Genomic DNA, 17,228 nt, shown 5'->3' with positions numbered 1-17,228 from the left:
TGTAGATTGACCAGTGTTTTAAACTAGTATGGTGAAAGTCCATTACAGTCCCCATAGGTAGAGAGTACGCTATCCATGCTCAATCCGATTTAAGACGAGAGATTTTGAAAACTGTGGTTATTGAATTTTTAATTTCTAATAAAAAGAAAAGGAGTACTTGTGGCACCTTAGAGACTAACAAATTTATTAGAGCATAAGCTTTCGTGAGCTACAGCTCACTTCATCGGATGAAGTGAGCTGTAGCTCACGAAAGCTTATGCGAAGTGAGCTGTAGCTCACGAAAGCTTATGCTCTAATAAATTTGTTAGTCTCTAAGGTGCCACAAGTACTCCTTTTCTTTTTGCGAATACAGACTAACACGGCTGCTACTCTGAAACCTGTTAATTTCTAATGAATACAACTGTAGTTTAAGTTAAAAAAAAAATCCTTGAGCATTTTTTTAACCCTTTACTGAAGAATCTAAAGAGAAGAGCACCAACATTTACACTAGTTAGGAAAAAAAATAAGTGTTATCTTTTTCTTCAGAGTATAAGATGATCATCAGTTGAAGTCAGTAAGAAACGTTCCTCAGGGTATGCTACTGTATATGCCTTCTTAAGCAAATGCCATTGGCGGCTGTTGGAGGAAGATTATTGGCCTAGACAGATTAATAATCTTTTCTAGTGTGTCAATTTTTATTGTTTTAGGGCAAAGACCTCTAGAGCAGAGGTTCTCAACCAGGGATCTGGGACCCCCTGGGGGTGAGAGGGGACTGTGAGCAGGTTTCAGGAGTTCCACCAAAATAAACCAGAGAGCAGGGCCAGCATTAAACTCACTGGGGCCCAGGGCAGAAAGCCCAAACCCGAGCAATTTAGCTTCACGAGGCTTCCTGTGATGCGAGGCCCTGGACAATTGCTCTGCTTGCTACCCCTAACACTGGCCCTGGCTGTTAATCTACTGAAAAACAGTTGTTGTGGCACTAGTGGGCCATGGAATTTTTATAGCATGTTGAGGGCGGGGGGGACCTCAGAAGGAAAAAGGTTGAGAACCCCTTCTCTAGAGCAGAGTGTACATAGGCAAAAAGGAAGCACCCATGTAAAGTATGTAGTCAAGTTTGCATACGAAGCTTTTCATTAAAAACAAACGTTTCTCTACAGTCCTCTTCGTCTTCAACTTGAATAACAACCCCCCCCACCCCCCGGAAAATTCAAACCCCTCAAAGAGTCAGATTCCTGGTTGTCCATTTGCTATTCAGAACTGCAAATTACTGTACAGAATATCCTCACCAAATCCTGAGGAAGTCACTTATACCCATAAAGGTAAAGAGTGGAGTATCAAATATTTTTCTTCCTTTAGTTGCTCTATCCTGGAGAAACATATTTTTACACACATTGGTTGACGGTCTATCATTTGGACATCTAAACACTATAAAATATGTAATTTACAGGTGGGGGAAAAAAAGGTTGCCCCACTCTTACTACCTGAGTGCCCGTGGCTTGTAATTATGGAGCTGTATTGTTAGCACTAGTAGAGCTGGAGTCTTTTCCATCAGACTAAAGAGGGACGAAATCTACTTTAAAATGGAATGCTTCTCTAAGCAAAGGAAGCCATTCCAGAAATAGAAGCCCAGAAGGAGGAGTGCAGGCATGAAGGACTTGGACCAAACCATGGGCTCATTAAAAGTGGAGAGATCAAAATGATGGGGAATGCATTCAGGAGTTCGTTTTTCATAGATGTTTTGTGCTTTTAAAGAGTAAAGTTGTGTGTGTTTAAGAAATTCCTTTGCTTTGCTTTTTGTCTCCTCCCTTTATGCCCTTAGAGGGATTAACTAGAAACCTGAGCACTCACAGCTAGGTGGTCTCAGGGGAATGCATTCAAGCAATTGGGGGCTTGGGTGGGCTGAGAGCTGGGCCCAGGCTTCCAGTGTCTAGGTGACCAGACTGCAGGATCCCACTGCTCAAGAAGGTTTTAGCCATGGGGCCTGTGCCTGGGGAGTGCACCTGAAGGACCCAGAGCCAGGAACAGTGATCAATCACTTCCCAGACCCAGAGATCTTAGCAGCATGTGAGATGCAGTGTTTGGATCACATCACAACAGACTGGTGTTGTTGAGAGAGCAGGACTGGACCAGGTAGCCACAGTACTTCAAAGGTTCCTGTTTAAGGCATGTAAAACAAAACATTTTTCATGATAACGTAGATCTCCACTTGTGTGTCTCATTTAATCTTGACTACAGTATAATTTAAAAAATGTTGCGATAAAACTAATTCTAAAGTTATGTGAAACATTATTTCTTTACTTTCTCTTTAGTTGGCTTTGCTAAAAACCAAGCAGTAATACAGAGTTCAGGGACCTACCTCTGCTTTCTGGATTCTGTAAGTTAACTCTTTACATTTTATTTAGTTTTGTCAACAAAACACTTAGATTGCTTTTAATATGTTGGTTGATTTTTCTTAAGCCAAGTTGTTTAAATGTGTTTCACACACGTTAAGTACTAATTCTAACTTTGTATTAATCTTTCAACCTTGTATATAGCTGCAGACTTTTTTACCTTCTGCTCTGATCCCATTAGATCTCGCAAGCTGCTGTAAACAAGGCTGGGTCAGCTCAATATTTAGGCATTCTTAGGAGTTCTCATGTTCCATGTGCTGCAGGAGAGATGGTATTGATGATTCAATAAGATTGAATTTGAGTTGGAACTGAACCAGGCCTTTGTGTAATGATGGGGCACTATGCTACTGCTGGAAGTGCAGTTTTTTGGATACAGTGTAAAATCAAAGTCCTGATTGCTTGTGGTCTTTATAAAAAGTGTCATGAGATCTTTTAAGAATGGAGACGTTAATGCTAGAGTCCTGGCTACATTTTTAACTCAGATAATCACATTCTGATTCTATAAATTCCTCTTGCAATGTCAATTGGATGCAGTATTTTTTAAAAATGTCCTATATTGATCTCTTGACGCTAAACATTATTAAACAGCTGATATGTTTTACATTTGTTTATGGTCCAAGAAGTCTGCCAGTGATTTCTTCTCTCTGCCTTCCCATTCAAGAACTAAGTGTGGAATATGTTTTGCTGGCAGTTTCCTGCTTGACTAGTTGAAATATTACTAATGCCATTTAGTACTGTATTTAGTGACATAGTTACATGTTGCCTTTTTTATTTAATTTCATTAAGGTTTTTCTAATTTTCTACCTAAATAGATTTTTTTTTTTATTAAAAGAGAGTTTGGTACTTGTGGAAGGTTGTGGAAAGTGACTTTTCAGAATGTGCATGTCAAATACCACACATATATTCCAGAGATGACAGTTTGAGCATTCGGAGTTATAGATCTTGTATGACTCCTTGGGTGTTTGGAGATCTCACTTCATTCACATAGCACAAAGTTATTCATTTCAGTAGCTTATACCCAAGTACAGTGCAAAAGTGTGTTTACCAGGTCTCAGTGTTAGTTTCCTAACAGTTTCACTCGGAAGCAAATGTTAAAAAGGTAAGTCTGAGGAGATAAGTTCAGTGTTCTAGATTTTGTTCACTTACTAAACAACATTGTGTTTTAAGCAGGTTATAGGTGTTTCATGTAAAATTGTACCTATGAAGTGAGTGACTAAGGCCTTCATCCTGCACGATTGCAGTCAATAGGAGTTTTCCAATTGATTTTAGTGGGCTATGATCAGGCTCCATTTGTATGAATGTGGGCAAGTTCAATGCAAACTGCCCCAGGCATAACCAAATCTTACCCATCTTAACTCCTGTGAGTAGTTCCGTGAAGTTGAGTCCTACTGCCTTTTGGGGTTCAATGGCTCTACTTGCATGAGTAAAGCAAGCAAGATGTGACCCAAAGTCAGTTGTTTGCAAACCCCTAGGTATTCCAGCCTTAGACAATTGCTCCACATTGTGTAGCGTGGTTAAATGCTGGGGATTTAGGATGAAACCACTGCACCAATTTTTCTTGTGAGCTTAGCCAGCAAAATCCCATGTCTCCAGAAGTAAAAAGTCAGTTGCACCATGTAGCGCAATGTCACATCTCTGCAAAATACATATATATGTGATTCATTGCAGTAAATATCAGAGGGGGTTATTCTGTCTCTTCCAGTACAGACAAATATAGTTATAAATAGGCGATTATAAATCAGAGCATTACTTATATTTTTTATTTGACATTGAAGAGGAGAGAAACTGTGTGTGTGTGTGTGTGTGTGTGTGTGTGTGTGTGTAAATCTTTTAAATGTTTGAATTCTTATTTACATTTATATGTCATTTACCTTTACACTACTGCATAATTTCCCTTCACTAGTTAGCTCTAGAGGGTAAAGTAATCTGTAGCAATCATTCACAAATATTAAGGCTGAATAATATTTTTTTCCCCCAGATGTTCTATTGGATGGTTCGGATTTGGTGGAAGATTAATTTTGAATGTGTGTTGTATACATTTAGGACCATTGGAAGTGGTTCCAAACAAAACTTTTATTGTCCAAGCTTGAAAAATAATTTAAAATAGGTAGAGAATATTGGTTCTCTGTTTAATTTCTACATAGTCACACTAACAACTAGATGTTTCAAAGGTGAAATCATTCTGAGCTAGCAAAACTCAAATCCCTGTATACAAGAAGTTATACATCAAATGCGTTATTAAAGATAATGTTCTGCTATTTTTCTTTGTGGCTGCTGTTGTTGGCTAAAAAACATTAATATAGAGGGTATAAAATAATTGCAGAAACTGCTACAAAACTAGAAATTGATCAGTATTCTGTCTGACAGTAGCTACTAGATACTATGTGTTAATAACCCAAACACAGATGTTTCCATCTGTGTGACTGAGCTGTCTGTGTCTGCTTCCATATGCCCCCTCACTTCTTAGGTTCAGTTCACCAGCCCTGTATCAAGTTATTTAGAAAAGAATGTTGATATCAGGCATGTGGAATGTGCTGCATTATTGCCAAGAAATTGATTTTCAGATTTGCATTCATAGTTGGAAGTTCTGGGTTACTACACAGCAGGTTACATAATTCATTATGCATTTGGTGTATGTGAGGAGAAAATGTGTTGCTTTTTAGGACTTCTTGCTTGTGTATCTTTGAGGAAGTATTGACTCCAGAGAGAACTGTTCACTTGCTATCTCAACTGGAGTCAAGCTGCTTATATCTCAAAGCACGAGTAGCTTTGTGATGACAACGAATTGGGAAGAAAGCTGACAAAAGAGAATACAAGGCTCAAAATTTTCAGAATTTGATCAGCCCATTCTGGTGTTAAGTGCTGGTGGTTTGACTAAAAGCTAATATGTTTTTATTTTCTGCTATAACCATTGTTCTTCGAGTGCTTGCTCATGTTGATTCCAAGTAGGTATGTGCGCACTGCGTGCAGTTTCCGGAAGGTTTTTCCCCTAGCGGTATCTGTCGGGTTGGTCCAGGAGCACCCTGGAGTCATGCCATCATGGCGCCACATATATAGTCTTGCCAACCCGCCCCCCCCCGCCTCTTCAGTTCCTTCTTACTGCCTGTGACAGTTAGCCAGAACATCGTTTCTCTCTTGCTTCTGCAAGGGTTTCCCTAGTGGTTTTCTTATAGTTACCTGTAAATAGTTAAAATAGTTAGTTTCTTATTTAGTCTTAGTGCACCCGGCGTATCAACATAAGTGTGGCGTGCATCAGCATCTACGAGGGAGACCTCGGCACTGAGAAGGGACTCTAGCTCCAGAGACTCTTGGTACCAACAGGATTCTGTGATACGGGGGGCTCCATCCACGGCTCAGTCAGGCACCGCTCCCAGTCTCCAGTACCCCATAAGAAAAAGAAGTTGGAGAGGGAGCACATGTCCACGCCAACGTTGGGGCGAAAGGCCCTGAGTGCATTGTGACCCGTGCAGGGCCACTCAGGCACCGCACTTACGTGTCCAGAAGGAGCGGACACAGATCGGAGTAGAGACATGCAAGAATGGACATGGGTCAGCAATTCCGTAATGTGCCCTGGCCTGCGCAGTGGCAGTTATTGGTGTAGGGGCCTTTTTAGACCCCATGGACATTCCATCAAGCCCCAGGGTCTCATTCCAGGAGGTCTCAGTCAGTGATCTCTGAGAGCTGTGCACCTCCTCCGCTTCCCTTGGTGTAGAACCAACCGCATGGCACCGAACTGGCCACCGTACCAGAGCAGCCAGCACCGCGAGACCCACTTGGTGCAGAGGGTCAGGAGCAAGAACCTGGTACTCCAGGTCGAAGAAGTCATCGAGTCCTCAGACTCCATGGTGGACATGCTGACTCCACTGGGCTTGTCCTGTATTGCTCTGCCACTAACTCAATGATTCAGAACACCACAGAGTCTCACAGGCAGATGCCTGCCTTGCTGCCCCTGATGGCAAAGAGGACTGAGAGGAAATATTTTGTCCCCTCTAAAGAGTTTGAATTAGAGATGTCAAGCGATTAAAAAAATTAATCACGAATCACGTGATTAATCGCACTGTTAAACAATAATAGAATACCATTTATTTAAATATTTTTTGATGTTTTCTATATTTTCAAATATATTGATTTAATTTACAACACAAAATACGAAGTGTACAGTGATCACTATATTTTTATTACAAATATTAGCACTGTAAAAACAAAATAATAGTATTTTTCAATTCACCTAATATAAGTACAGTAGAGCAATCTCTTTATCACGAAAATTGAACTTACTAATGTAGAATTATGTACAAAAATCCCTGCATTCAAAATAAAACAATGGATTTCAAACCACCAGGTGATCCTCAGCAGATATAGCTTCAATTCCTGGGGAGCTATATCAACGTTAATTGAACTACTGCCATCAGAATCTAGGGCAGAATTCTCACCTTGGTGGAGGAGGGGAAGCTAGTGGCACGGGCCACACTGCAGGCAGCCCTGGACGTTGCCCTTTCAGCCGTTTAGACCATGTCTTCGGCCGTGGGCATGAGAAGGAGCTCTTGTCTGCAGGCCTCAGGACTCCCAAATGAGGTCCAGCAGTCCACTTAGGATCTCCCATTCGAAGGCTCCTCCCTCTTTTTTCTGAAAAGACAGACTCATGGCTGCATCACCTTAAGGACTCAAGGGCCACCCTCAAGTCCCTTGGCATGCATACCCTGGTACTGCAACAAAGGCATTTTAAGCCCCAGCCCCTGCCACGCAGTTCACTGTTCCCTGCCAATGCACTAGGACCACCTACTTGGCTAAGTGGAGTACTTCTCCCATGCACTCATCAGTACCCTTTATCTTGGACTATCTGATGAAACTGATGCAACAAGGTCTGTCAGTGTCATCAATAAAGATTCAACTGGCTGCCAGTTCTGCTTTTCAGCCAAGGGTTGCAGGCTGATCAGCCTTCCCTAACCCAATGATTGGCCGCTTTTTAAAGGACTGGACAGAGTATACCCTCAAATTCAACAGCCAGTCCCTGCATGGGACCTTAACTTGGTGTTTTCAAGACTGATGGGGGGCCCCCCCCTTCCGAGAACCAAGCAACATATTCGCTACTCTACCTTTTGTGGAAAGTAGTGTTCTTGGTGGTGATAACCTCAGCTAGGACAGGGTCCAAGCTTAAGGCCCTAACGTCCAAACCTCTATACACTATCTTCTCTATGGACAAGGTTCAGCTTTGACCTCACCCAGTCTTTCTTTCCAAAGGTTGCCTCTCAGTCTCATCCTTCACAACCTTTGGAAAGAAAGACTGGGTGAGGTCAAAGCTGAACCTTGTCCATAGAGAAGATAGTGTATAGAGGTTGTGCCCATCACAACCTTTTTCTCCCAGTTTTTTACCCTAAGCCACATGCTAACAGCTGGGAACAAAAGCTCCGTGCTCTGGACGTTTGGCAATCATTGGCTTTTGGTATCGAACAGATGAAGCCTTTTCAAAAATTGATCCAGTTTTTTGATCCAGTAGCAGATAGGATGAAGGGCCTCCTAGTGTCTTCTCAAAGAATCTCCTGATGGATTGCTTCCTGCGTTCAAACATACTATGACCTAGCAAAGGTGTCAGCCCCTGCACTGACAGCGCACTCCGCAAGGGCGCAAGCGTCCTCAGTGGCATTCCTGGCCCAGGTCCCAACACAGGAGTTCTGCAGGCTGCAACGTGGTCGTCAGTCCACACCTTCACCTCACACTGTGCCATCATACAACAGGCTAGGGATGCTGCATTTGGCAGAGCGGTATTATAATCTGTGAATCAATGAACTCCGACCCCTCCTCCTAGGAAATGCTTGGGAGTCACCTACTTGGAATTGACATGAGCAAGCACTTGAAAAAGAAAAATGGTTACCTACCTTTTTGTAACTGTTGTTCTTTGAGATGTGTTGCTCATGTCCGTTCCAAGACCACCCACCTACCCCTCTGTCAGAGTCAGCTGGCAAGAAGGAACTGAAGAGGTGGTGGAACTGAAGAGGTGGGTCCTCTATGCAGTGCCGTGATGGCGTGACTCCAGAAGGAATGAGTGTGTTTAGTTATGAACTACAGTTACTGATTACTCAACCCGTCATACTCTGTAACATATACTATACTATCAGACTTATTTTAAACACCATTGAAAGCTTTGTGCCAGCTACGTTGTGGTACACAATTTTTGTTTTATGTATGCTTGTTTCTGACCAATTCAAAGACAATATTGCATTTACTGCAGAATGCTGCTGCTCACTAACAATTTAAAGTGATATTATCAGGAAAGGAGGTTGTTTATTTACCATACATGAGGAGAAAACTCAGGAATAATGTTCCTTTATTTGAATTGGTGGCTGCTGATCTTTTCCTCTTCAGTTGCCTATGATGTAAAACTGAGCATATGGTTGCATATGTTTGTTGACTAACTAGAAGTAAAGGGTCAATACTAGCTACAGTACTATTAGACAGAGAGGGTGTTTGGGGATTTCCTCCAAAGCTCTCCACTCCCATTCTCCATCCACTGTATTGTAATTTCAATTATTTTGGTAATTTTTTAAAACCGGTATGATTATATTGTGTTATTTTGACAAAATATGCAGAATTTTGCAGAATTTTTAAAATACTGTGTGCAGAATTTTTCCATTTTTGGTGCAGAATTCCCCCAGTAGTAAGTATTTTGCTCTGTGAAATCAGTACTCTAAAGCTTAGGTAAAGAAGCAATGATCGACTTTCTATTGTAGATTCATTTATTTTGTGGGGTTTTGTAATCTATTACTCTCTATCCACCAAAAAAAAAATCTTTGACATGTGCTAAGGCAAGCTACATTTCAAAATAGACAGAAGACAAAGTGGAAGCAATTTTTAATCCCCATTACCTGTGCAGCGATATGGAGTGAGCTGTACATTGTTGCCACTACTCATAAGCATTAAAAAGGAAGAAAGAAAAGAAAGAAAGGTCAGTTGAGGGCATATTATGCGTTCAATGATCTATAAAAGAATAAGCTTTTTTACTAAAACTTTTTCAAATGTTTTTAAAATTTGAATACTTTCATTTAGTATGTAAGAGGTTTAGCATATAATTTAAAACAATAAAAAAGCAAACATTTAGTTCAAATATTTAAATACTTTCTAATAACTCATAGGTTTATAGATGTTTTTCAGTGCCTATATGAAGTTCAGTTTATTTTTAAGTACATACTATGAGGAGGGTTTAATTGATTTTCCTATATGCTAATTAGGCAAATTCAAATCTTATCCTAAATACTAAAATAAATTTAGGAGGCGAAATGTAAAATACATTAATTAAACAAGTGAAAGTAGTGGAATTTGTAGGTGACTATTTTAGCATTAATCTTTGGTTTCATTCTTAATTTAGCACTTAAAATGGAATTGTTCCTTCTGTTTTGTAATACAAGGTCAATCTTAATGAAGGATATATTTGACATGTTAAATTGCTGTGTTCAGTCAAACGTGGAGAAAAATAAAATTTTCAGGCAAATTCTCAGCAGGTTAGCACTCTGTAGTTTAGTGTAGTCCAGGCAGATTATGTATAGATGTGGCTAAGAAATGCTTGTCATTTGAATTTGTCCAGACTGATTTAAGAAACAAATACTTAAACAGAGACAACTTTAAATAATGTCCTGAAGTTCAGATTTTTTCTTCTGAAGTTTTTTTTCCCCACCAGCCGGTGAAATCAAAACAAATAATGCACTCAGTTAGCAATGTTTGTTTTGTTTTTAAGTGCAGTGTCTTGCTGTAAGGAAACAGTATCTGCTATAACTGGCTTTGGATATTTAGCAGCATCTGTAAGTATTCCAAGTGTAAGAAGTTGTGGAACTTGACTGAAGCAAGCCAACCTTCTGTGGAAGGGATATAGCTGATACGAGCACGAGCAGGCAAGAGTGCCTGTCTGTCTGAAAGGTGATGGAGCTCACGGCCCCCCAAAGCAGAAACACATCTGGGCTTGTTTAAAAATCCCTGTTGGCTCTTCGTGTGGAATAAAGACCTTTTCATTCCCCCATCTTTCACCAAATTGCTTCTCTGCTTAAAATGGGACTATGGAGAATAGAAAGCATGTTTGTAATCAACATTTGTATAAATTCTGGGTTATTTTGAGCACCTATTAAGGATTCTATTTTTGGTTTGGTGCCTTGCTATTGCTACTTAAATAGTTATTTGACAGCATTTACATTTTATATACCTATATATATTACATTTACAATAAACCACATATTATCTGACATCTTTTCATTAATTTGTCAGTAAGTTCATTATATGTGATTATTTTTAATAATAATTTCAGATATTTATGTGAGATTTTTATTAATTTGTAGCAACCATTTTGTGAATATGTAATAAATCGAGGTGTAGAGTATTGACATAATAATTGAAACTGCAATGTCCCTCAGGGCTGGAAACTATCCTTTTTCTATTGTTTCCATTTTATTTGTTAAGAAGCATTGTATAAATACTTCCCTTTTAGCAGGGAAAATTAATTTGTGAACTTTTTTCTAAAGGGTATGAAAAGCACTATTAGAATGTTATGACTAATAGCTTACATTAGTAATATACATTTCATCCCAAAAGATTCCATGGTGCGTGCAAATTGGAGTCATTTAACTGAAATGCAGACACATTCAAGTAAAATGGGGCAGTTAGTTAACAGCCCATAAGAGCTTTTAGGACAGGAAGTCAGGAATTCCAATCTGGTTGAAAGTGCAGGGAAAATTTAAATGGGTTAGAATCTTAATACTAACTTTGACTATGACACTAGTTCCATTTTGGAAAAAATGGGTGAGATGCTTAATAGCCACTGGTGAAATTGATGGATTTGACTTGATCACATGAGCATCACATATCGCTTTGCTGAAGTAAAATATGACTGTGATATTTGCTGTGAGATTTTTCTCATAGTTCATCTACTTCTTGTGAGCCCTTACTGTTTTGAATCCATAACATGTTCTAAAGACTAATTTAATTGTTTACTGTGATCTATGTATCAGTCTATGATCCAGTCCATAGCAATGAGGAGAATTTTGCAGTGCTCCTAGAGCTGTATGGAGAGTCACAATCTCTCTCCAAAAAGAAAAGAAGTACTTGTGGCACCTTAGAGACTAACAAATTTATTAGAGCATAAGCTTTCGTGAGCTCGGCTCACTTCATCGGATGCATTTGGTGGAATCAAAAACCAGTTGGAGAACCAGAGAGATTGCAGTGTTCTCCAACTGGTTTTTGATTCCACCAAATGCATCCGATGAAGTGAGCTGTAGTTCACGAAAGCTTATGCTCTAATAAATTTGTTAGTCTCTAAGGTGCCACAAGTACTCCTTTTCTTTTTGCGAATACAGACTAACACGGCTGCTACTCTGAAATCTCTCTCCAAGACTCCCCACGACTCCTTTGACCTGCTGGCTTTACTACACTGCCAGGCTCAGTGGGGACGGTAGGGTTAAGGCCCCCACTCCACGCATTCCTTGCCTCCTTCTGCCCATCTGCACAAGGGAGGCATGTGCAACTGCATAGTCTGCTCATGTTGCACTCAGGAGGTGGTGGTACAATGCGCTGGTGCAAGGAAGTAAAGGGGTGCTTTTATAGCCTCTCAACTCCCTTGCACTCCTGCATGGGAAGGGCCACAATCTGGGCCAGTATCAGCGGAGAGCAGGTGAGAGGAATGCAGTGACGTGAATATGGAATGTAAACACACATTTGGAAAGTGAAGTGAAACTTTAGCAAACTATTGTCCTGGAGAGGATGAAGGTGCTTCTGTCCATTGTTGAATTAGTGTGATGTGCACAAGTCAATTTAAAATCTTCTAGCATAATCATATAACCTAGGTTAAAACTGTTGTTGAAAAACCGTATTCAATGGCAGCTCCAGAGGGGTAGCCTTTGAAACTAGTTACCCTGTCAACAATTAGAATTGAATCACTTAGAATATTGCATATAATTCAGGGTACCTCAAAACTGAAAAATGTCAACAAATTGGAGGGAATCAGAGAAATATGCAATTGAAGGGGCTATTGCATGGGTGGGCAAACTTTTTGGTCTGGGGGCCCATCTGGGTGGGGAAATTCCATGCAGGGCTGGGGCAGGGGGGTTGCAGTATGGGAGGGGTGTGATGTGCAGGAAGGAGCTCAGAGCAAGGGGTTGGAGTGCAGGGAGGGGTGCAGAGTGGGAGGGGCTCAGGGCAGGAGGTTGGGGTGCAGGAGGAGTGTGGGGTGCGGCAGGGGGTTGGGGTGCAGGAGGAGTTCGGGGTGTGGGCTTCAGCCCAGCGCACTTACCTTGAGCGGCTCTGGGGTGGCAGCGGTGTGCCTCAGGGTTAAGGCAGGCTCCCTGCCTGCCCTGGCCCAGCATTGCTCTGCTCCCGGAAGTGTCTGGCATCATGTCCCTGTGGCCCTGGGGGGAGAAGGGGTGCAGATGGCTCCATGCACTGCCCTAGCATGCAGTTACCTCCCCTGAAGCTTCCATTGGCCGCGGTTCCCCATTCCCGGCCTATGGAATCTGCGGGCGGCAGTGCCTGCAGGCCTGAGGGTTAGTGTGTGGAGCCCTCTTTCCCCCCCCATCCCCCTAGGGGCACCAGGGATGTGCTGCCACTTCTGGGAGCGGCAGGGAGCCAGCCTTACCCCGCAGTGCACGGGGGTGCCAATCCCGGGGGCCAGATCCAGCCGCGGGCCATAGTTTGCTCATCCCTGGGCTACAGGATTGAGTTAGAAAAGCAAAAAAATGATAACTTATGGACACAGTAATGTGATTGGAAGGACATGAAAACCAGTATTGAAATTTGATAACAGTAAGGAGGAAGAGGAATTGTTTGGAGTGATTTCTAGGGATATAACTAGGAGTAATGGGATAAAACTGAGCCAAAGGAAATCTTAAATTGGCTGGTAAAGAAAATATTTCTGAAAACGAGATCTCAGACTGTGGATAATCTCTTAAGAGAGTGGTTGAAGCCCCCATCACTTAAGTCATTTTAAATCTAAACTGGACAAACTGAAATGTACTGTAGAAAACAATTTTGTAGTGGTTGATGGATTTACAAGATGCACTGATGCGTCTTCCCATCTCTGCTTTCTGAGCTGTTGAAAGCAAATTCGGACATGATCACCAAGCTCTTGGCTACTTTAGTTTCACTTCTGAGAATCACATAGATATCGTAGTCTAGTGAAACTAAGCTACATTAAATTTTCAATTGAACTTTGTCTATGGATTAAATTAGAAAAAATGGTTTACTTTTTTCTGAAAAATTAGTCTGGATGCACTCTTTTTGTTTTTAATTGAAATCTGTTTAGTAATATGGATTGAATAATGTGATTTAGTTCTTAAATAAAACATTATTTCTAAATTACATTTGAAATTATGATGCTCAATGTCATTTATAAAATGCCCTCTGAAATACGAAGTTAGGGAAAAAATTAAGGCCCTCCCTATTTTGTAACGTGATTTAAATTGGTGATTTTTAAACAAAATGCACCTAACATAAGTGGAATATTTTCTTTAAAATATGTTTGTCCACTCACTGCCTTTTGTTCCAAATTTTAAACCAAAAATAAAATAAAATCCCGTGTCTGTAGTTATAGAACCAATCTTAAACAGCACATCTGTTATATTAATATCTTAATTACAATATTTATAGGATTGTCCCATAACAATTCTGTAATGTACAATAACTATTTTTGCATAAAGATAATCATTAGTATTAGATAACTAGAATTTCCAAAGTAGCCTGAAATTCTCAGAACCTTAGTTTAGTTTCACTATTATAGTGTGTGGTACACGGTGAATGATTTCTGTGTTTGACTGGATAGTGGAGAAAACTTGAATGCACATGAACTGTGGAATAGTAAGAGAAATCTCAGTATGTTAGTACTTTAGGTATTATTTGGACCACTAACTTGTTAAAAAGATGGGGCACCGACCAACCAAAGCACAAGGCTACCAAATTATCCAAAGATGTTCTTACACTGTTTTATTTTGTACTTCTCACTGCATGTTTTACAAACAAAAGATTGTACACAGTAAATGCCTAAGTGTTGAAGATGAGCAACTGGGTTAGTTTCCTTCTCTGTTTGGCCAAATACAGCCAGAAGAGGTGAATATACAGAATATACAGGTTCTGGTTTTGGGTTTGGTTTGTGGTTACAAATAGATGTATGTCATGTTGTTCTTTTGCTTTACCTGCTCCATTCTTTTGAACAGGCAAGGTAATGACACATAAAAGCCTCTTGGTCTTATTGTTTTGTGGTGTATATACTTTTCTGTACCTATCTCCTTTTCATTAGAACAGAGCAGGAGGCGGAGAACTGAATTAAAGTGCATCATATCCCATGTCTGTGATAGCAAAAAATAAAACAAAACAAAACAAAACAAAAAACCCTCTTCCTTTGGAGTTGTTATTGCCAGGGTCACTTAGCAGAAAAGTTTGTATTTTAACTCTCATTTTCAGCATCAGGAGGGAAGTTTGAAAAAAAGTGGGAGGAGAATTTTAAAATTTGGTTACAGTTTGAATTTGTCTCCCTGGGTACTGCCCCCTTTTAAACAAGCTAACATAGGCACTTTAATTAAGAATGTTGCTGACCTCTGTGGAGGCATAAGGCAAAATCTGCAACTGGTTCCTCTGTGGCGGGAGAGGCACCTGAATGACACAGTCTATCGGGTGTGGAACCAGTAATTTCTGTTCTGCCACTTATTAAACCATGCTAATACCATATATTTCTGTTGTGTTTGAAGTGATTAGTTGGGATGGACCCCTTCTTCTTTTGCTAACCGTGTATTTATTTTTCAAATATCGAAACTGGAAGGAATATATCAAGTCAGGTAGAGGTATGGATTTTCATTTTATTTGTCTCTTGGGTAATACTCTCGGTGGTACAGATACAAATGCTCAGACTGTTACTACATTCATATGGTTGAAATTTAGCTCATAGCATGTAACATTTGGGTACTTTGGATGGGGTTTTCAAAAGCACTCAGTGTTGGCCTAACTCTGTTCCTTTTGAAGTCGATAGGAATTTTACTATTGACTTCAAGCGGAGCAGAGGTAGGCCACTGTTGAGTTTTGAAAATCCAGCTCTATATCTGTAATTGTGCATTGTTGAAATGTTAATGAATAATTATTGCTATCACAAGTAGTAGTGGAGAATACAGTTAGGATACAGACATGATGTACACCCACTTCATACAACTGTAGAGTTAGAAATGTCTGCAGGGGAATTCTATATGTGGGTTGAGTGGTCCAATTCTAGCCTGGAAATGGGCATGGTGGGAACACAGTGAGAATATTTCACTGACGGAATGGCATGTGTGGCTTGACTGGAGACTGTTTAATGGCATAATTGATGATTGTCGCTTTAGCGGAAAATAGAGGACATGCGGGAATCAAGTGAGGCATTAGCCCAACAGAAACTAAGCTGGCTCTTTATATAAACTGTGTGTGTGTGTGTGTGAGAGAGAGAGAGAGAGAGAGATTGAGTATTGTCATATCAACAGTGCTAATAAAGTTGTAGCTTGTTACCTTTCCACGTATTGCATTTCTGGCATGAAATTGACATTAATTCAGTGCAGTTAGCAATTTAGACTGATGTGTCCCAGCAGTAATAGTGTTAGTTTCAAATGTAGTAATAGCTGAATTATTTATTGGTCCTCCCTGCTGAATATAATCAGATTATTCATGTAAAGGCACTTGGCAGTTGAACTAATTTCATACCTGCATTTAGAATCCAAAATGTTTTTGGTATTGAAACCAAATCTCACTATGTAGACCTTAGCTGTCAAGTTATCAGTCTGGTTATAAAAAGTTAAATCTAGTCATAGTTGATGTATGTGCACAAGGACATGCAATGTTTATCTGAATGGTTTTGTTCTTTGGTTTGATTGTGTTTAGTTTATTCAGGAAGCTCATTTTTTCTTTGTAATTTGAACATAAATCAATTTCTGTTAATTATGCTCCCAGAATATTAATTGTGCAGGATCCATAATAAGGAGTCACAAGCACTGAAATTGTTTAGAACAAGAATATATGGAAGGGCTGTGAGAGAGAGAGACAGCACTAACATTCCTTGCTTTTTAGTGGGTTTGTCTTACCACTCTTGTTTTCTTTTGTGTTTAACAAGTACTCTGTTAATAAGCCCTATATAATTCCAATAAGTGGTAGATTTAAAGACTGATATTTTAAAAATGTCTTCTGAAGCCTCTATAAAGTAACATTTTATATTAAGACCCATCTCGCTTCTTGGCATAAAGAATTAAGGTGATGGTTCTTTAGCAGATGAAATGAACAATCTAACTGAAGAGTGAATCCCGTTCTGTCATCCAGATAGTTTGCCTTGTGATTTACCAAGCTTTGTTTCAGGCTTGGGCCTACATTTGTTAATGTCCCTGTTTCCCTTCCTCTCCTCCCCAATTTAGACCTTTTTCGTCAGGACAGTAGAGTAAAATTTTACTGGAACACTTGCACAGTAGTGTACCCGGATTCCCTGGGACCATGCTATATTAATAACTGTGGACTAGGTGGTAAAAAGAGCTGTCATACTTTTGAAGTATTTATGATCTATGGAGTTTCTAGTCTTCCCTTTTTTTTTTTTACTCCTGGAGGAATTGTGTGCCAATGTGCTTGTGCAGAATTTATGTACCCCACAGATTTCTTTGCTTCCCCACAGAAAAATGACTTTGATGGGGAAGCAAAGGAGAGCCACAGAGTGGTCATGCGACCCTCCCCAGCAATTTTGGGTGTCAAGGGCACAGAGGTAAATCACTGTGGTGCATGGGGCAGGACTGGGGAAGACCTGGTTGGTGGCTACTACCTTACACCGGGATCAGCTCCTAGTCCCAGCTGGGCTGGGGAGGACAGGACTTCCTCTTCCCCTGGACGGCATCC

The 17,228-nt window shown here is 40.3% G+C and overlaps 1 protein-coding gene across 5 annotated transcripts in view; it reads left to right on the top strand.

Moving 5' to 3' along the window:
• The window catches only part of B3GNTL1 (UDP-GlcNAc:betaGal beta-1,3-N-acetylglucosaminyltransferase like 1), a 320,641-nt gene that overhangs the window by 15,904 nt on the left and 287,509 nt on the right, over window positions 1-17,228 (top strand). For 3 of the 5 annotated variants that reach the window (XM_038372289.2, XM_038372293.2, XM_038372294.2), the window contains exon 4: window positions 2,289-2,353. The exons of 1 other annotated variant lie outside the window; for it this stretch is intronic. In XM_038372289.2, coding sequence (XP_038228217.1) covers window positions 2,289-2,353 — 65 coding nt within the window. Of the gene's footprint in view, window positions 1-1,885; window positions 2,110-2,288; window positions 2,354-17,228 lie in introns of those variants that run through there. One more of the 5 variants, XM_043497518.1, reaches the window with a different exon arrangement.

This window comes from Dermochelys coriacea, chromosome 14, assembly GCF_009764565.3.
Source record: "Dermochelys coriacea isolate rDerCor1 chromosome 14, rDerCor1.pri.v4, whole genome shotgun sequence".
NCBI lineage: Eukaryota > Metazoa > Chordata > Testudines > Dermochelyidae > Dermochelys > Dermochelys coriacea.
The sequence above is the reverse complement of the archived record's forward strand: the minus strand, read 5'-3'. Positions and strand labels throughout refer to the sequence as shown.